Source organism: Adelges cooleyi, unplaced genomic scaffold, assembly GCF_023614345.1.
Source record: "Adelges cooleyi isolate 19-005CV unplaced genomic scaffold, UGA_ACOO_1.1 ACOO_flye_CR_arks_rails_tigmint_CR_PRNA_248, whole genome shotgun sequence".
NCBI lineage: Eukaryota > Metazoa > Arthropoda > Insecta > Hemiptera > Adelgidae > Adelges > Adelges cooleyi.
This window is the reverse complement of record NW_026095913.1, coordinates 2440712-2461628: the sequence shown is the minus strand read 5'-3', so window position 1 is coordinate 2461628 and position 20917 is coordinate 2440712. Positions and strand designations below refer to the sequence as shown.

At 31.2% G+C, this 20917-nt stretch overlaps 4 protein-coding genes across 4 annotated transcripts in view; 3 read left to right on the top strand and 1 right to left on the bottom strand.

Moving 5' to 3' along the window:
• LOC126837279 (tyrosine-protein kinase transmembrane receptor Ror-like) overlaps positions 1-8501 on the top strand; it is a 62465-nt gene extending 53964 nt beyond the window's left edge. Inside the window, exons 5-15 of the mRNA XM_050571119.1 lie at positions 549-621; positions 1708-1810; positions 4371-4607; positions 4680-4836; positions 4913-5152; positions 5224-5378; positions 6161-6317; positions 6393-6713; positions 6800-6935; positions 7021-7153; positions 7231-8501. Of these exons, the coding sequence (XP_050427076.1) occupies positions 549-621; positions 1708-1810; positions 4371-4607; positions 4680-4836; positions 4913-5152; positions 5224-5378; positions 6161-6317; positions 6393-6713; positions 6800-6935; positions 7021-7153; positions 7231-7524 (2006 nt within the window). The 3' untranslated portion in view covers positions 7525-8501. The remainder of the gene's footprint in view (positions 1-548; positions 622-1707; positions 1811-4370; positions 4608-4679; positions 4837-4912; positions 5153-5223; positions 5379-6160; positions 6318-6392; positions 6714-6799; positions 6936-7020; positions 7154-7230) is intronic.
• LOC126837280 (uncharacterized) lies at positions 2648-4361 on the top strand. The gene has a single exon (XM_050571121.1). The coding sequence runs from the start codon at positions 2690-2692 to the stop codon at positions 3419-3421; it is 732 nt and encodes a 243-aa protein (XP_050427078.1). The 5' UTR covers positions 2648-2689; the 3' UTR covers positions 3422-4361.
• A 4093-nt stretch (positions 8502-12594) lies between the features above and the next one.
• Positions 12595-13622, top strand: LOC126837339 (uncharacterized). Its single transcript, XM_050571209.1, has one exon. The coding sequence runs from the start codon at positions 12645-12647 to the stop codon at positions 13398-13400; it is 756 nt and encodes a 251-aa protein (XP_050427166.1). The 5' UTR covers positions 12595-12644; the 3' UTR covers positions 13401-13622.
• Positions 13623-15955: 2333 nt separating this feature from the next.
• On the bottom strand, positions 15956-19444 carry LOC126837393 (actin-related protein 8-like). The gene is made up of 10 exons (XM_050571302.1): positions 19418-19444; positions 19188-19361; positions 18906-19112; positions 18659-18835; positions 17844-17954; positions 17627-17768; positions 17335-17447; positions 17078-17276; positions 16198-16326; positions 15956-16128 (listed from the first exon to the last, which is right to left on the bottom strand). Exons 1-10 carry the CDS (start codon positions 19442-19444, stop codon positions 15956-15958), a joined length of 1452 nt encoding a protein of 483 aa, XP_050427259.1.
• Positions 19445-20917: the final 1473 nt, after the last annotated feature.

Sequence of the window (20917 nt, the reverse complement as noted above, 5' to 3'; positions counted from 1 at the left end):
AAATAAACCGATATAAAAAACTATGCTATACCGAGAAGAAAGCGTTCATTTTAATTGGCAATGGTTAATGATTTAAATTGATTTCGTTAAATACCGTCAATTAAGATATAATTTATACGTTCCTCGAAATGTTGTTAATTTATTTTTGTTAATGGCAAATAATAAACGAATGACACAGCCCGTTCGGAGACAAATGCTAATTACAATAGTTTCTGAGTAGATTCCAACCAGAGGGAAGCGATTACCTAAGTTTTGGAGACCTAATACAACTTTTGTTGATACTAATTAAGGACTTAGGACACGGTCATTAACCTGACAGATGCAACAAAAACCAAGTTTGTACTGTTTGTACGTTACATTTAGAAAACGTGTTATGTTTATATATGTTTAGGCCATCTAAACATACTTATAGCACACTTTTATCTTACAAAGATATTGATCTAACATTTATGTTTCCATTCGAGATTTTAATAATATTAAATACTTGTTTATGTTATGACTTTTTATTTATGGGAAAATGCATTTATGATGTTTATTTCGTTTTACAGGTCCTGACGAATCCAACATGGACATTCCACAATTTGGATTTTCCAACCAACAGGTTCCAGTAATGTTAGACGGGTAAGTCGAAAAGCAAACAATTATATTACAATGTTCACAAAATCGATTTTTCCCCTTAAAATTACAAATAATTTTTTTAATTAAAAACAATGTATGTAACTTCTCTTGTTACGGTCATAACAAAAACGATCAAATTAGATTAATATATGTCTTGTGTTTTTACAATTACCACCTGTTTTTAATTAAGTATTTTTTATGATATTAATTAATCCTGTTCATTTTCTAACTAAGGGAATGAATATTTTGTAAATAACAACAGTAGTAAGTTGGACCTAATAAATCTGACTTCACTATAGTTGTTTTCAAAAAATTACATTTATAAGACAAAAGATAACGGGCAATGTTTAAATCGCCCGCCTTTTTTGGCCAGCCCGCCAAGGAAATTCCAAACGCAGTGCTGCCAACGAAACGCCGGCAGATCAATGGCTTGATCATATTATTTTCTTCGACCGACGCACGCGCATCACTCTGTTTATATATTCCTTTATTTATGTGATATATCATAAAAAAAACTAATATCAACATTATCATATATATTTAATTGTTTTTTATCACGTTTGGTCCGCTAATGTCTCTTCACGCCTACTTAGTAAATAGTGTTTAGTATTTTAATTTTAACAGAAATAATTGTCTTTAGTCTGCCAGACTTTGACAATGTTTAATAACGATAGTATTTATCCATTAACCGTATTGTATTATTCGTAGGCTTCGAAAATGATTGTTATTTAACAAACCAATAGATCGCCGTTAAGGGTTTCGCTTAATCGTATTCGGTTTTTTTTTTATGGTGTACAGTTTGTTTATCTCTGTTGTGTAAAAACTACTGGCAAACATGAACTGTTATTATGTTACTGTAATATTTTGTGCGTTCACAACCGTTTTTTCAGAAATTACCGAAAAGAGGTTAGACTCTCAAACGTTTTTACAAACAAGTGTTGACGAGGAGACGTTCTACTACGGATCATCGTGTTGAACTTGAGACCCCAGCACTTGTGATGTTGATCCGTAGAAATCCTCAACAACGCTTAACTAACCGTCGGCGATTTTCTCAGGTGTCTAAAACTTGCACAATATTATGTGTTTCAGAGACACGAAAGGCAATACACAACTCGGTGGACTGACGGAACAGCGTAATCCGTTGGAAAGCATTCCGGAACTCAGCCAAATACTATCTTATCCCATTTGTCAAGTAAGTACGCTTTTAACACACGTTGATAGTGTCAACTGAAGTCTAATGGTTTCTCATGACAATTATTTGTCGCGGTCAAATTTGTATTTGCCTTTCTGTTAAATTTTTATTTTGATTGAACACGCCACTGTTTGGAAATACTTAATTTGTACGAATGAACTCCTAAAGCTTAAACAAATTTTTTAATCGGTTGCCGTGTGTAAGTTTTTTTAAAACTTCTTTTTTTGATAGGGTATTGCGCTTTTTATTGTGGCCACAATACACAATCGGTTAGAGGCACTTAGCATAAGAATAAAATTAATGTAAATTATAATAATGTTTTTAGTTTTAAAAATACATAAAACAGAAAATGCTTATTTAAATAAAAAGAACATTATATTGTTGTGTAATATATATATATTGTTTATTGTGCTAATTTAATTTTTTACTTTCTTTATTCATCATCAAACATGTTTTTTAGCAAAAATTATAAGTTCAATTAAAACCGAAAACTGCTTCAATTGTGTTATTAAAACTTAACAATTTGTTGCCAGTACAGAAACAAACTAGGCTTTTCAACACAAAGGTGTGTTCTTTTTGTTAAAATACAATTTACTTTATCAGCATGTGTGCCATTATTTTAAACAATATAAAAAGACAATTTAACATATTTAAAAAAAAAAGATATCAATTATTCTAAAATGTGGGCTATAATATAATAGTAATGACAATTTCCAGGTGTTTTATGTAATCCCTAATTGGTTTGTATGTAAAAAACCTAAAAATATAAATACGGGGAATTTATTTAATAATTTTATATTTACTTATTTGACTTAACTCTTCCATATTTTATTTTTTTTTTTTTTATTATTATTACGTTTTTTTCTTAAAGTTTTTTAAATGATAATTATAACTCTATACTTTGTAATTAATCTTTCTACATTTAAAAGTCAACCGGTAAATGATGTATCGCCGTTTTGGTTAGATCCTTGTGGGACACAAAATGATGAAGACACCGTATTGCCCGACGATGTTAGACAACGTGTGTTAATCGTAGCAGAACGTAATCAACAATATTTCAATCAGTTTAAAAATCAGTTTGTACAAAATTTGGTTGACAATGAATTCATAAAACATTATAACACTTGGAGTAATTTGAACAACAGCTGGATGCCAGACGATCTACCGAAAATACCGGGAGATCATTTGTCAAATTCATGGTTGAGCAAGCGGTCTTTCCCCCAAGAGCTGCCGATCACGTACGACATCTTGCAAAGAGTATCCGTCGGATTCGAAAAACTCACCGATGATACAAAAAAAAACAATAGTTATTTTGAAGAACTGTCCACGTGCAAAAAATATTTACGAGAATTGTTGTGTGAGGTGAAAGACGCAATTTATGATATGGAACAAGAGCCGTTGCCCGACGTTCAAAGAGAAGTCATGCCAGACGATGTCCGCCACGAAGAAGACGAAGGAAGGAATAATCTATTAAACTCTATTATTTTTCGAGATTATATAATAGGCATCGAATATGTTATACAAACTTACCGATCTTTTAAATTATCCGATTTCATGTTGCAAACCTTAAAATTTATTATAAAAATTTTAAAAATTAGAGTAAGATTTTGAACATTATTTAATTTTCGTCAAATAAAATATTAGTTAAAATTTGGACACTGTAAAAGCCACATAAACCCATCATTTTTTATTTGTACTAATCATATACTGGGCTAAAAGTAGACTGCCTATAGCAATTTGTTGCCTTAATGATAGAGCATTTTTCAACTACTGCGCTAAGCGACAATTTTCGTTTAGTTCAATATCTCAGTTGCCTATTGAATGTTGTTTCAATTGAGGGGATTTGCATGCGGTCTGTTTTTGTTTGACGTTTTAGACCAAAAAGCCAGACAAAATTTCGACTACTTAGGATGGTCAGATTTTAATTCTGTAATGACATACGAGTTCATTTAATAACAAGAAAATAAACATGGCTTTCTATATAACATATTATAATATTCTAGAAGGTTTATAACACTTTTTCCGGCGTGTAATCATTTTAAATGTCCGATTTTATGTTGTTACAAGGCTTAAAGTATAATAAAATGTAAACAAATAAGGGTAAAAATTTGAACATGATTTCATTTTTGTTAAATAAAATATGAGATAAAAATTGAACGTTGGAAAAGCAATGATTTTTAAACAAAGCATAAAAAATAATTATACCATTATGTTAATGAATTGTTCAAATTCTCTCAGTATAGAAATAATATATAATTTGTACCATGGTTAAGTATACAGGTTATTGCACATCGTCTCGAATTGTGATCTTCAGAAATAAAATGGCAGCGTAACGGGATATCAATTTTACTACTATATTTGTTTTTATCATCGAATAATTGACGAAGAATGAATATGGGCAATAACCTTGTATATTTCAATCATAGTTTGTACATAAGTATGCTTTTAGGATTTATTTATCGTATGTCATCAAAACTATCATTGAATAAATGGTAAAATGTTTTTATCATATAATTATCAATTTAACGTTAATTATTTATCTTGTTTTTTTTTTTTTTAGGTTTACCAAGGATCACATTGTTCGAAATATCTTCAAGGGAAAAGTGTGTTTATTTCGTCAAATACATCGCAAGCTCTTATCGAAGGAAATTTAACGTCGGCATTCAAGGTAATCTCTCATTCTAGCGATCTCACTCCTGGCTGTGAGAAATATGCACATCGTTCCATTTGCCACACTGCGTATCCCCTGTGTAGGAAAGACAGAGCTACACCAAAACCAATGCTAATATGTCAAGAGGTTTGTTGTTTTCTCGTAATTGTTGTGCGGTGCAATGCACATTGTGTTCTATTCACTTTTGTGTTTTTGCAGGATTGTGAACTTCTCGAAAATGAAATATGTAGCCAAGAGTACGCCATTGCTAAAAAACATCATTTACTCGGACGCGTTGTGCCTCTACCTACCTGCTCGTCATTGCCGAAAACAAATTGTTTCGAACTTGGCATTGAGAAACCCGAAGTGAACGAAGGTAACAAATAATTTTCGGTTATTTTTTTTTTTTCACTCTGTACAGTTTTTTATAATCGTTATGGTTTTTTTTTTAGACGAAAAGTGTTATTGGGGACTAGGCAATACGTATCGAGGAACAATGTCATCGTATCAAAACCTCACGTGTGTCCGATGGAGTCAACAGTTACTGGTTAAAACAGCCGACTACAAAGAACTGCAAGGTGGACACCACTACTGCCGTAATCCCGGCAGCGAAGAGTCCGAACCTTGGTGTGTCGTAGAAATGCCTGATACTGGACTTATGAAAAAAGTCATCTGTGAAGTCCCGCACTGCAGTTAGTATTTGAAAATAATTATTCACGTGTTTTCATCATTAAACAACAACACATTTTTATCTTGCTCATAGTGAGAACCCTTCAACTACCTATTTTCATTGTAAGCACTGTCAGCATTACCTTGTTCATTGTGCTGTTGGTTATGGTGATCTGTTGTATCCGGAGACGAAGAAAACGTCAGAATTCAGCCATACGTCGTAGATTACCTCCGTACACTAATCAAAAGGTAAGTAAAAAAACGAATAAAAACAAACTGGCCGTATGACATGTTGATCAAACATAACATATTGATAAAAAATTATGTTTTGTATATATTTTAAACATTTGAGGTACTTCACAAAGTCGTTATCATCATCATGTAGCTTAACGGGCCTTGAAGGCCCTACTACTACGCTGCCTTTATACAACTATGATAACAAAATCAGCCAGTTTAATTTAATTGTAAATTTTTATTTAAATTATAAATGTAATCACGCTAAACAATCACCCTGCTCCTTAAAAACTTACTTTTAAAACATAGTTTTAAATCATTTTTAATATAAATTATATTAATCCAAAGAATATGTTTAAAGCAGTATTATACCCATTTAAAATAATTCTAAAAACGTGATACCGTTAAAAAGATAAGAACTTTAACTAGGTTCGATCTTCGTTTTTTTTAGAAAACTTAAATTTTACCTTAAACAGGAGCACTCAAGAAAGTAAAAAAAAGCAACAATACATTTTTTTTCTAGATGCGTAGTTATGTTTATAGGGAAACAGTTTTTTAATTCGCTGTCAAGGATGCAGTGACAGTTAAAAAAATAACTACCAAAAAAGATTAATAAATATACATCACAGTTTAATCTTTAAACTAAGATTTTGAAAAAAAATTGCCTATACCTACCTTCTTAATAAAGGGGGTATGACGTCCTCTTCAGAACAATTTGTTTCAAAATCTTTCTTGCGGTATTTGTTCACAAGTATTGAATTCTATCTACTAAAAAGGTGCTTGTATATACTTTACAGCAAGATATCGTAAAAGGGAAAACTAACGGATTGGAATTGTCATCACTCATTCCTGGCTCGAGTGCGTCTAGTCAAAAATCGGACAAGTTTTCTAAAGTACGACAGTATTCTTTGGGCGAAATCACATTCCTACAAGAAATTGGTGAAGGAGCCTTCGGTACGGATTCAAGAACTTTTTATTTGTTATGTAATAATATGAATTGTTTTTAATTATTTTTTTTTTTGTCTTTAGGCAAAGTGTTCAAAGGCCAAATACCGAACGATATGGGTGCAATAATAATGGTTGCTATTAAAACCCTAAAAGAGGGCGCCAGTGCCAAAACGGCAGCAGACTTCAAACGTGAAACTGACCTGATGGGAGAACTGCGGCATCCAAACGTTGTTTGCCTAGTAGGCATGTGTGCACGTCCCGCTTGTCTGTTGTTCGAGTATATGGCCGGTGGCGATTTGCACGAGTTCCTGATGGCTCGCTCTCCACATTCGCCAAATTCTCCCGTAGCTCCACCACTCAATCAGGCTGATTTCATGTACATAGCCACCCAAATAGCTGCAGGTGGGTGTCCAAGAGAATTAACGTTTGACATAAATTATTGACCCGACTTGTTTTAAGTAACGACACGGTAAACATTTTTTACACAGGAATGGAATATTTGTGCAGTCATCATTACGTACATAGAGATCTGGCGGCTAGAAATTGTCTAGTCGCAGAAAATTTAACCGTGAAGATATCAGACTTTGGTCTGTCCAGAGACATCTATTCGTCTGATTATTACAGGTAACATTTCCCCCCCCCCCCCCCCCCCTAGACAACATTTAATTCTGAGCCAATTTTTTTTTTTAATAAACTTATTTGTGTACAGGGTACAATCAAAGTCGTTGTTGCCCGTTAGGTGGATGCCGCCAGAATCGATTTTGTACGGCAAATTTACAACTGAATCTGACGTGTGGAGTTACGGAGTTGTGTTGTGGGAAGTTTACAGCTACGGTCTGCAGGTGAATATACTTGTTTGGCTGACAAAAATTAATATCAATAATAATGACTTAATTTTTCTTATTTTGTTTGTGTTCAGCCGTACTACGGGTATAGCAACCAAGAGGTGATCGAAATGATACGTTCGCGTCAACTGTTGCCGTGTCCACAAGAATGTCCTTCGCGCATGTACTCGCTCATGATGGAATGTTGGCACGAAGCGCCGGTACGAAGACCCAACTTTACTGAAATCCATTCTCGTCTTAGACAGTGGGCGGCCATGTCCGTTTCGTCTGCGCCCACCATGACCTATTCCATGGTCCGTCCGAGCAGTCAATCTGATCGTACAGGATCGTCAAACGTTTCATCCACGTGCAGACCGGTGAACATATAAATATTTCAAAAGTGTTACGCAACTTCTTTATGCGTGTATACATATTTTTTTTATTTAATGTGGTGTGGCCTCTGTGACCCTACAAAACTTGACAACTTTTAGGTCAAACATTATCCGTTTAAAAAGCCGATAATGTGGTCTGGATCAAATTTACTCGTTTTGTCGTAAAGACTGCAACAAAAACTGTAGAATTACTATATTATTATTATTATTATTGTATTTTTTTTTTTCATGATCTCGTGTATTACAAAAACATTGTTAAGTAAATCATAATTTTGTTTGGAGGAACGATCTGTTGTGGTAGGAGTGGTCGTACTATGCACTTGGCCATATTGTGTGCAGATAAAGAACGCTTGAGCGTTTGGAAGGTTTAATGGCCATTTGTTCAAAAAAGATGATAGTTTGTTACGGTCACATTATTGTGTTCCTCTTAACTTAAGTGATTCATTACAAGCGTCCAGCGCTCATATTCGTCTGATTTTAATTGAGTTTTTCTAACAGTTACTAATTATTGTTTTATTTACTTTTTTTTTTTACATGTACTCGTTCCAATTTTAAAATATGTATCTTCCAATTTTTATTTATCCGATCCAAACATGAACACTGACAATTATTTTTATGGACTTTATCGAACAAATTTAACTGGGATTGAACGACAAAAACAATTAAATTTTGAATTGCGCTGTGTCGGCCCGTAATATCATATTATACTCTAGTTGGATGTTGTATTTTAATGTATAATAAGTGTTTATTATTATTATTTGCTGTAAATACACAAACTTTTGTATGAAATATTTAACTGCTGATAATAGTTGTAGTATATTGTTTATCTAATATTATAATATTTGTAGGCTAACTAATTATATTTTACATTAACGTTAAAGTCTAACAAAACAAGTCATAAAATATTGAACGTTGTGTTTTGATTTTTATACTATTGTATTTGTAACAAATAGGACATTGTCTAGTCTACTTATGTTTAGTGTGTAAACAATACTTAATAATATAAAGACTGTTGGAAATGTTTTCAAACAAAAATAAAAAACTAATGTGTTATTTCATTATAGTTACTTTTATTTCATAAAAACATCACACTTACAACAGCCGTAAAGTGTAACCTTTGGACCATTTTAAATTTAAAAAATGTCGAGTTAGTAATAAATTTGTTTAATACAGTTTTAGCTTCAATTTGAGAAGGACGTATTATCTTGAATGATACGCTTTATTTTTGTTTTTTTGTCGGGGTCCATAATATCTTTGACACCGCAGAACCGATTTTTTCATGTAGCAAGTCTACAGAGCAGAAATCTTACCTGTAAGGTATTTTATTGGGCCAAAGTTGACTCCTTCCCTTCAAAATCAAGAAAAAAAACCCAAAAACGTTTTATTTTTGAACTTGAAATTATAGCCCATTATAACTTTTTTAATAATAGTCGAATCACCTTCAAATTTGTATGGAAATATAGAATATTCTTAAGATATAATACTATCAATGGACGTTGACAAACCAAAAATTACCAAAAAACCACCTTACTTCAATTTATATTTTTTAGGACTTGACCGTTTGAAAAATAGACTGAAGATCTTTAGCAGGGCTTTAACGTGTAAAACTATCGAAAATATGTAGTCTATTTTTTTTTTTATGAAAATGTAAACGGGAAATAACATTTTTACCGTAGTATGTAATTTACTAGGTGTCTGACCTTGTGTCTTTTTTTTTTATCATTTATATAAACTAAATAATGATGTTGGACAATAAAATGTTTTTTTTTTTCGGTCAACATGACAATATTCAAAAAAATTGTATCTCTTATTCAAATTAATGGAAAAATATCTAGTTTTCACAATTTGTGTTGTTATGATGTGCGTCGTTAGATTATTTCCTTCGACTTTATATGCTATTGTTTTTCATAAATTAAATTATGCAAATTTTTATTAAGGAAACATAAAAAAAAGCCAGTACAGTGGTGTCGGGGCATAGTGGGGACGGTGAGGTCACTGGTCTACAGATTTTATTATAACTGAAAGTGATAATAAAATCACTTTTAAATAAACGCTTCGATGCGAATCTGTATGTTCAAACCAGTTTTAGCGGTTAAGAAGATATCGTGCGACCAGCAATAATGTAAGACATTTTTTTTCTTTATTTCACTTTTTCAAGCAACACATAGCAGCAACCTAGAAACTGACTACGGCCAACGCGTTAATTTACCCTAAACAATTTGACTACAGATTTTTGAGAAAATTGCACGTGTTATAGTTCCATTCTAGATCTACCTTTGGTCTAATTTTCAGATCTAAATCTCTAAAACTTTGCTTGAAAAAGTGAAATAAAGAAAAAAATTCTATCCCTTCCGAGGGAAAGGGTTTATGATAATTTTTTTGGTTTGTTAATGTTTTGTCGATAGTACTATGTTTTAAAGAACAATTCATATAAATTTGGAACATTTTCGACTATTTTTAAAAAAGTTATAGAGCATCGTAATATTAAGTTGAAAAATTTGTACATTTTTTAGGTGTTTTTTTTTCGATTTTGATGGGGGAGGGGTGACTTTTTTTCATTTTTTGGCCGGTTAATGTACCTTTCAGGTATGATCTATAGAGTTGCTACACGAAGAAATCGGTTCAGCGGTTTGCGAGATATCGTGGGTCCAGACACAAAAATAAAAATTAAAAAATTAGAACACATCATTGTAAAAAAAATACCTTCTCAGCTCGGCGTCGAAGCTAAAAAATTGGGAAATTACACTTTTATCGTTGTAAATTTCTAGTGTGTGTGTGTGTGAAACAACAGGTATTGGAAATATGTTCATTATATCGTTGATTGCAATGTATGGGTAACAACGGCAATTAATTATTATAGACAGACGGGCAACTTTAATCGTATCCATCCTTATTTTAGAAATAAGTTTTTAGCACGTTAAGTCAAGTCATAAGTATAATGGTTTTAACTCTACCATCGAAGCGTTTCTTTGGAAGTGATTTTGTAATAATTAATTTAGACCCGTTTGGGGATAAAAAAAAGCCAAAAATAGACAGACTCAAGATAGTTTAACAAAAAAAAGTAAATATATTACCCGGCTCAATTCGATGTTTCAAAAATAAAATTATTTAAAAGAACAGTCTTAAGGGGTTAAACCACTCATTCTAATTCAAACGTACTGTTCCTAAGAATACTATGATTTATGTTTTGAAAAAATATTTGAGTTCTTCAAAACATTTTTAAGGCATCGGTCGTGGCACAATTTTAAAATGATTTTCATTTAATTAATTAGTTTGGTTGAAAAAAGTTAAAAATTGCATTTTTTTTATATTGCAATAATTAATTAACTGAAAATAATTTTTAAATTGTGCCACGACCGATGTCTTGAAAATGTTGTGAAGAGTTCAAATGTTTTTTTTAAAAACTTAAACTTTAAATTATATTAAACATATACGACCCATAGAAGACAATCGACCAAAATCGACAAGGAGTTGAAAAAATATATTTCACTTTTTTGGTGTCAGACTTTTCATTTAATATATAATATATAATATAGGCAATTCACTCAAATATACAATTTTTTTTTAGGTCGGAGGGTATTTTTTTTAAAAGAATAATAGTTAGACATTTCTAATTTTACAAATTAATATTGCAAAAAAAAACAAAAATACTCACAATTCTTAATCGAATGTCGACGTTGGGTTTTCAAAACATTTTCGTTTTGTGGGCTTAAACTTGAGGACTGAGCACTGTGTTATCCTAGTTTAAGTACGCTTTAACACACGTTAATAATACTGTCAATTGGATTACAATTATTATTTCACGGTCGAATTCGCATTTGCCTTTCTGTTAAATTTGTATTTCTATTGAATGCCACAGATCAACAATTAGATTGTGTTATGCCCAAAAGGATCAAGGTGTAAATTATGATTTCTGGAAGAAACTCGGTGTAAAACGTTTTGACCAAGTGATAACAGTTTCACAATAACCGCGTTAGTTATGGGTTAAACTCATTCAGCCAATAAGATATATGTTAAACTGACACTTGGCCTCTTTTGCCGACTGGTAAGGTTGTTCAATGAAAATAATATAATGTACAATTTATCAGCGCTTAAACGTGAAAATTTTAGATTTATTTATACTGTTTGATTTAAAATTATTACAATTTTATATTACTCGCTTTTTATGTGATAAATTTGAGTCAAGATTTTTTTTTTTTTTATTAGACCGTTTCAAATTTTGAAATTAATTTCAAGGGAAAATGTTGTAATGTATGGTCATTTGTCAAAAATAAAAACGTGTGTTCAAAACAAGGAATTCTTAATGGTGCTCTTAAATGGTTACAAGTAAAAATTATTTTTAAATTATTTTGTTAACAAAGTATACATGAGTTGGTGTCAGTTAATATAGCTGAAATATATTCATCTATTAATCTAAAAATCAGTTGACGTGGTAGAAGTTTGTTTTAAACAATACACGATACACAATCACGATCGGTTAAAGGCACTTAACATAAGAATTATATTAATGTAAATTATAACAACGTTTTTGGCTCTAAAAATCCAGAAAAAAGCAAATGATTTTTTTTTTTTAAATACCTAGTTATTATTAGTTATTATTTCCTAGATAGTTTATTGTTGCATAATATAATGTAATATAGTAATACGTATTATATTGTTTATTGTGCTAGTTTAAGTATTTGCTTTTTTTTATTCATCATTTGTATAGTAAAACATGTTTTTTAACTAGAATTATGAATTAAATTAAAACCGAAAACCGCTTCAATTGTGTTAACAATTTGTTGCAAGTACAGAAACAAGCTAGGCATGTTTAACATGTGTGTTCTTTTTGTTAAAATACAATTTACTTTATCTGCGTGTGCGTAGTGTGCATTATTTTTGAAACAATAAACGCCCAATTTAACGTATTTAAAAAAAAAGAAAAAAATATATTCTAAAACGTGGGCTATAATTATTACGAGAATTTGTAATGCCTAACTGGATGTAAAAAAAAAAAAAACCCTAAAAATATAAATACGGGGAATTCGTTTAACAATTTAATATTTAGTTATTTAGCTTTTCCGATCTCTTATTTTTTATTTTCTAATAGCATTTTTTTTACCGGTCACTTTAGTAACATGTTTCGAACGATGATTTTTACGGTATATCTTACAATAAACGTTTCTGCGTTGAAAAGTCAACTGGCAAACGACACGGCATCGCCGTTTTGGATCGATCCTTGTGGGACGCGAAACAACGAAGAGACCGTTTCGTCCGGAGATGTCATAGAACGCGTGTTGGTCACGGCAAAACGCAACCAACAGTGTTTTGATCGGTTCAAAAAGCAGTTCGTCAAGAGTTTGATTGGCGACGAATTCGCAAAACACTATAAGACCTGGAGCCATTTGAAGAACACCTGGATGCCGGACGATCTGCCGACAACCCCGGGGCAATTTTTGTCGAAATTCTGGTCGAGGGGGCGGCTGTCTTTTCCCGAAGAGCTGCCGTTCACGTACGACATCCTGCAAAGGGTGTCTGTCGGTTTCGAAAAGCTCGCCGACGATGCACACAAAAGCAACTCGAGTTACTTTAAACGACTGTCGGCGTGCAAAAATTATCTACGAGAATTGTTGTGCGAGGTGAACGACGCGATTTATGATATGGAACAAGAGCCGTTGCCGGACGTTCAAAGAGAAGTCATGCCAGACGACGTCCGCCACGAACAGGACGAAGGCAGGAATGATCTGTTGAACTCTATTATTTTCCGAGATTATATAATAGGCGTCGAATATGTAATATGGACTTACCGATTTTTCAAAATTTACGATTTCACGCTGTCACGAGGTTTAGAATTTATTGGAAAAAAAAATTCGAAATTAGAAAATACAATTTAACGTGTTCAACATTATTTCATTTTCGTCGAATAAAGATAAATTAATGTGGACGCTGAAAACAACGCTGTATAAATAATCTACAATTTTTTCGATAAGTACATCGCTGGGGTACAAATATCTCGCCTATGGCAATTTGTTGCCGTGTTGTCGGTACTGTCGTTCAGCTAAACATTTACTAAAATGTTATACATTTACACAAACCCATTATTATTATTTTTTTTTTTTTTAAAGCCAATTATATAATATCTATTAATTTTTTTTTTGCTACACTTATTTAAATGCCTATTCCAAAAAAAAAAAATTAGTTTAACGGATAGTAGACAGTACTTTTTAGATTTAAACCAGTTTGATTTTTGAAATATTATAATATTCTAAAAGGCTTACAACACGATTTCCGAAATGTTGTCTTTTAAAATATTCGATCTTATGCTTTTACGAGGCTTAAAATATAATAAAATATTAACAAATTATTAACATGTTTAATATTTTGAACATTATTTAATTTTAGTCGGATGAAATACGAGATGATAATTAGACACTGAAAAAGACACATAAGCCCGCATTTTTTGATAAGTACTAAACATCGCTGGGCTAAAAATAACACGGTTTTTCTGCGACCGTGTTAAAAAAAACTTTTAATTCACAATTTTTGGACAAAGCATAGAAAATAATTTATCGTATAATAAGATAGTACTAATTAAAAATAAATAAAGTACAAATCATAATACAACTATTAGTACACGACTCCTACAAGTTAAAAACTATAAAATATGTTGAAGGCTACTTCGAATAACAAAAACTGGTCGACGATTAATGAAATTATTACAATTGCCTTTTTTATGGGGAACAATTTAACCATGTCGATTTATAGAGTTGAGGATAGAGCCAGTGTGTAAATTAAGCAAATGAGAAATATATTTTAAATCAAATTTATTTATAATAACTAAGTAAAACACACATTTAGATTGACATTTATTTTAGAGTGAAAAATAAATTTATAAGCATTACAAAAAAACATTCGTTCACAGTACACGTAAAATATGTGGCAGTGCGGTACCTAGTACCTACAAAGGTTTTATGGCATTGAAATAGTTGAATATTGGTGACAGCAACCCTTACAATTAGATCATTTTTAACAATCCAAGTGGGTCGATTTAACCGATTAGCTATAGTTATAGATAGGCCACCAAACAAACGCTATTGAGTTCCTTATAGGAGCAAAAATGGTTTTTACTCGTGGAAAAAATTGTACAAGTTAAAAATTATATTAGGAAAAAACAGCTGGGGCTGTGACCCTCCCCCCCCCCTTATAGTTCAGAGGCTTACTACACTAGATGTTTTTATACATCGAATGGATATTATAATTAAAAAATGCAAACCAAATGCATATATATTAAATACAGATTAATTTGTAAGTGCAATAATATTAAATGACTTTCTACAGCTAAACTAGAGTAACCAGTTTTAAAAATTTGATTTTAATGATTAAATTGTTTAATAATCTTATTTAAATATGTATTAGTCATGCATAGTTTTGTTTAAAATACTTATAATAATATTTGGATTTAAATTTACACTGCTGCTGTGGCTCAGAAAAATGTTTTAGGCATTTAATAGTGAATATAGAGATGCTTAAAATACATGTAATATTGACAAAATTAAATATTCTAAAAGATATCAATGCAATGCTACTACTTAAAATTTAAATATTTATTTTTGTACAATGTTACTAAATGTTTTATGTACTTAATAGTAAATATAGAGATGCTTAAAATACATGTAATATTGACAAAATTAAATATTCTAAAAGATATCAATGCAATGTTACTACTTAAAATTTTAATATTTATTTTTGTACAATGTTACTAAATGTTTTATCTACTTAATAGTAAATATAGAGATGCTTAAAATACATGTAATATTGACAAAATTAAATATTCTAAAAGATATCAATGCAATGTTACTACTTAAAATTTAAATATTTATTTTTTGGAAATTTTACTAAATGTATAGTAATAATAATGTCCATTACATAATAATAAACGATTATGTAAACATATTTTATTATTTGGCGTCAAACAAAGACAATTGTAGATTTTTTATGAATTTTAACTGTCAAACCAAGAAAAAATTCTACACTATGAGTAATTGAACATTTAAATATATAAGTTTTTTTACCCAAATGAATAATTATTATTAACTATTGAAATACAACACATTTCGATATAGTTACTTATAAGTTATAACTTTCAGTATTCTCTACTTTATTGGCAACAGTTTTGGCCAGAAATAAAACAACACACATTTTGCCTTTATATTTAATATAAAAAGATTTGACTGAATGATTTGATTGTTAATTTTGCATTCATTTGATTAAGTAAATATTTAAATGTTATAATATTTTATCTTTTATACGAAATCATAAGTTTCTTATTTATTGGCAAATAAATAAAAACGTACACACAATAATACACACTTACGTATATTTCATACGCCAAAGGAGAATTTTCTTTAAATTTAAATATTAGATAAATCGCCATTTTTTTAACACAAAATCACCAATTAAACATTGCTCTCTCTTTTAAAATTTGAACACTTCCTGTTGTCCATTCTTCTCTTGTTACCCAATTGTTACTGTAACGTTCGAGAATACCAGCCCAAGCAGCACCTTTCCATGTAACAATTTGTGGGTCTAAGCCGCCAGGTGAATTTATAACTTGCACGTCTCCTAAAATCAGTAAAGGTTCAAATTAATAATATCGCATGTTAACTGCTGTTCTGCTTTCTAGACTCTCACCATCGTAGTCAATTTGGTTTGCATACAGCAATATTTTATTTTTTAACCAGGTACATGCACTTGGAAATTTGAATCCTCCTCCAACCAACAAAATATTACCATACATTTTTTGTTTCAAATCCTCTGAATCTATATTATTCGTAAAAGTAAACATTTCATTTAATTTTGTTTTACAATAATAATTATTATTGTTGTTTATTTTAATACCTATAAACCATGCCCACATGAGCTATAGCAGTAACTTATGTTAACAACCGTAACATATGCATATGTCTAATACATTTGTGTAAGATTCTAATAGTTGTATAACGTATAACTGGTCTTACGCGAGTGCATAGGTTTTTACTATTTACTAATTATTTACAACTAAGTAGTAGCTATCCTGTCTGTAGTTGAATAAGTTTAATTGTTATGTTTAAACTTTAGTTTCTTAATATTATGTCGAGCATCATTTTTCACATTACATTAAATTACAAAAAATTGTGAACACTAATAAAAACCCAGAAGCAAAATTAAATCAGCGCAAGGCTAGGCCATGTTTGGTGAGAAATCCACTCGAACAATTTGTTTCAATTCATTACACTTCGAAATACTTGAGATATTTGTTACTTTAGCAAATATTACTATAGGTTTTGTGTTATATCAAAAAAAGAAAATCATGGTTTGTGGGCTGTCGCTGCTAGACAATGCTGTCTTGACTACCTGAAATTCCCTGGAAGCTGGTAACTGTTTAATTTAATTATAGAATTTAAAATACCTAAGGGCAGCGCATACTTTAGTACAATAATTATAAATGAAACAAAATTCTTACATAAATACCAATGATAAATATTAAGACTAAAAGAGCTTTACTAATCTCAGTCATAACAAAGTAACTTACTCATGCGTTCGATACTCTGTACAATTACTTTATCGAGGCCTTGAGGTTTTTGTAATTCTCTGTCAAATAAAAAGCTATTATCGTATGACCCGTGTAATTCTGGTTCTTCTCTGACTACATAATTCCTATCGTCCATATCAATTGCCATCAATGTCGGATCGAACATCCCTAAGGGAGCGATCATTGCTTCGTCACCAATCTAAAAAATAAATGTTTTTAGATTTTATTAAATACAATATTGTTTGTAGCTTAATTACTTGTATCTGGTATTGTATAACTGGCCTAATTGGATTTTTTATCATCATTGTTCCCGTCGTGCAACCACTAGTATCCAAATTCAAATGGCAATATTGTTCTTTCAACTTCTGTACTAGAAATGTATCACAGTGGTTCGTCCAAGGGTTACAATTAGTATATGGAAACCCACGCATCAACAGAAGCCCATAGAATGTCTGAGTTATGTGTGCTAAGGGATTATTTTCACGGTTTAGATAAATCATGATTTAAGCATTCCATTGTTGTAGACATTAAACATTAAAAATATATTACCTCCTCCATACTTGTATCTTATACGTGTATTAGGTTGAGATATGTAATCTGCAACACAACTAATAGATGTCTTTTTATGGCCGACATCAACAACGCACGCATTACCCATATTACCAGCACATATAGCAGCAGCAACGTGATCCTAAAATTAAAAAAACACAACGCAACTAAATAATACTTAACACATTTTTTTAATGATATTTTTAAAAGACATCACCTGTATAAGGAAACATGCTTTAAAGTTCATTTTTAGCAAAACCATAGACATCACTTCTTTCGTGTAATAAAGGTCGAACAAGTCGGGTATGATCAAGACCACTCTGTAATTCTTAATACAAAATACAAATATTACATATTTTTAAACATATTTATCGATAACGTACTAAAAAAAAAAAAAATAAAAAAATATTAAGCCTAATTTGAAGAATTCCATAAATCTTAAAGGTTTGTTCATTTAAAAATTATAAGTAAAACCATGTGTGTACAAATCAACCCAGTAACACGTGAACTGTGGTGATTTTTCTACGAAAATTTAATTAGAGGGAATACACCTATTTTAATTTCAACAGGATTGGCCTCTAGGTGTGTTTAGGTTGGGCTTAAGTGTGACTGGCGTGTATGGCATGTGTAGTAAACGTGCACTGATGGTTACCATTAATTTTTATCTTCTAACGCTTACACCAATCGTAGGCGATATTGATTGTCACTTGCAAGATACCAGTCGCAGTTGGATTGCCATTGAGACCGAAATAAGATTAAAATAAACCAAAAACAAAATAATCACTACAACATAAATTAGAAAACGGAATAATAAGTTACTATTAATAATCGTTCGAATAAATTAGGTTGTTGTATACAAATTAAAAAATTATTTAATTTAAATTCTATAAAAAAAATTATCCACTGGATAGCATTTTTTACGGTATTTAACAGTTATTTATAAGTAAAATGTTTTATAAAAAATATCCATCCGAAAAAAATGTAGATTGATAAATATATATATATATAAAAATAGTTGTATAAAACATATACTTTGAAATCTGCCGTGGAGATGTCCAATAACTGGTTTATATGATGCGTCCAAATATCCTCCAAATCACATAAAGTATCTTCGAACGAACGTCTGAAGCCACAAGAATCATCGTTAAATCGTCCGTTAACTATTGGAAAAAATATATCGTAGGCATATTTTGGATTAATTTTGAACATCTGAAATTTGTATAAAATTTAACTGTAATACAAAAGTGTAATTTTGTCTAATTATAACTATGATCATTACTTCTTCTCCAAACACAGTATCGCCAGTAGGTTCAACAAAATTTTCCGGCTCGTAGTTCAGGAATATGGGTCGAGAGTTATTGTTTCGACGAGCTACCATCACTTCTGAATACTCCAATCTTCTTTCACCATTTGACATAAAGCTAGACCTTAACATTTGGGACGCTTTGCGTCTACTTGTTTCCATTGCCGCCAAAGTTTTCACATTCTGGCGGTATAAATAATTATCATCCACATTTATTTAATAAATACATTATAGTAAAACTATTTGAATTTTACTTACTCTAGTAGGCAAACATTGTAAAATTGGATTATGTATCGTATCCCTGACGGCTATTTTTTTCCTGGCAATACCGTGTATCACAGTGAACGGGATTTTGTCAGTTGCTCGACCGATTCTCAAGTTCATAGATCCTGGATGAATGATAATCACCGAGCTCGGTTCCATACCTTCGATCTGAAAACAATACCAATTTATTTCTGGATACAGTATTAGGCATTCTTTAAAAATACCCTAACTGCGTGCTCTTTAGACTGCATTTCGAGTATCAACGTGTCGCCCAAGAGAAAAGTTGGAATATTGTGTTACACCAAAAACGTATAGGTCACGAAAATAATTGTACGCCTTTCTCTGTGTACAAACTTGTTGTGCGCGCAATAGCTAAACGGGAACTAAACGGGATACGCCCTGACTGAAGAGGCCATAGACACCCGAAAAAAAATCAATACAAAGGACGCCTCCGATACTTGGAAACTTCCTGGAAGTTTCATGGAGCAAAAAGTAAACATTATGCGCTTGTTATAATGTAATATAACTTTTGAAATTGCGCGGTATTTTTTTAAAGGCTACGGTTGTTTTTCAAAGACTAGATGGCAAGGCCTAGACATTAACGACTTTTTATTGAAGTTTTTTTTATTATTTAGACTTTCAGTTAAAAAGTATTCAGTTAGGTTAGGTATTTTAGTCAACTAAAATGAGTAATAATGATATATAAACTTAATAACGTTGTACTATTTAGATATTATTGGGTACCTACGTTATCAATATTTAAACTTAAAATTGTAATTGTACTTTGGTAATGTACACATAGACTCCGGATAAAAATCATTTGACAATTAACACACAATTTAGGTAGGTAATTACTATCATTACTGTATACATCAAACTACTATTTTATTTTGATTGACAAATTCGGTAGGTTTTCCTACCGAATATTTTCTAATAATGATAAAAAATCTAGTCTTACTACAACTATGCTATGATTACTTTCTGTACATAATATAATATAAATATATATATATATATCTGTTTTATTTTAATTAAATAAAACATATTCGCTAATTAAACCAAAAAACTCAAGAAGAGTTTTAGTATTCTCAAAAAAAGATAGATCCATCTATTTTTATTACTCAAAGCGTTTGCCATTAGAAACTCACACATTTTACTAGAATAAATCTTGGTATATATGTATTAAATAAAATTAAAAAAAAATAACTTCTGTGTTACATTTTTCAAAGAATAATTTTTATATTACCTTACGAATATATTTTAAGTACATTGTAATAATACTTATAATTTGTATCTAGTCTTTTACTAATTACTAAAATATATTTTTTTTTTTTGGGCGATTTCCGGATTGTCGTGTTTCCATAAAAAATCCTATCGTACAAGTCGTATTACCGGTTACCGCAACGCCCGTTGATCATCCTAATCCTTTGTATTTATTTGTGCCTCGAGGGCAAAACAATTATATTTATAAATATTATATAAAATACAATCCTAAGACAAGATGAGAAATAATAATTTTTAACAGTGGTTCATAATCAGTGAAAACCGCCGTAGGTTGTTGATAAGCGTGCCGCCGCAGTAACCAGGGCTTTATGTTGAGGCGCCATTGAACACAGCGCCCGCCGTCGAGCTCGGCGACCCTCAGCGAGCCCTTGAAATTCGCATCGCGGTACCAGGGTCGCATAAAAATCAACGCTCTTCGTCGCATTGCTGGCTGCTGCGTT

Excerpts from the sequence above, each read along its gene's own strand:
- LOC126837280 (XM_050571121.1), top strand. The coding sequence starts at position 2,690 with ATGATAATTATAACTCTATACTTTGTAATTAATCTTTCTACATTTAAA.
- LOC126837339 (XM_050571209.1), top strand. The coding sequence starts at position 12,645 with ATGTTTCGAACGATGATTTTTACGGTATATCTTACAATAAACGTTTCT.
- LOC126837393 (XM_050571302.1), bottom strand. The coding sequence starts at position 19,444 with ATGCAGTCTAAAGAGCACGCAGTTAGG. Across the intron at positions 19,362-19,417 it reads CTAAAGAGCACGCAGTTAGG|ATCGAAGGTATGGAACCGAG; the intron begins GTATTTTTAAAG and ends TATTGTTTTCAG. Across the intron at positions 16,129-16,197 it reads AAACCAAATTGACTACGATG|GAGACGTGCAAGTTATAAAT; the intron begins GTGAGAGTCTAG and ends TACTGATTTTAG.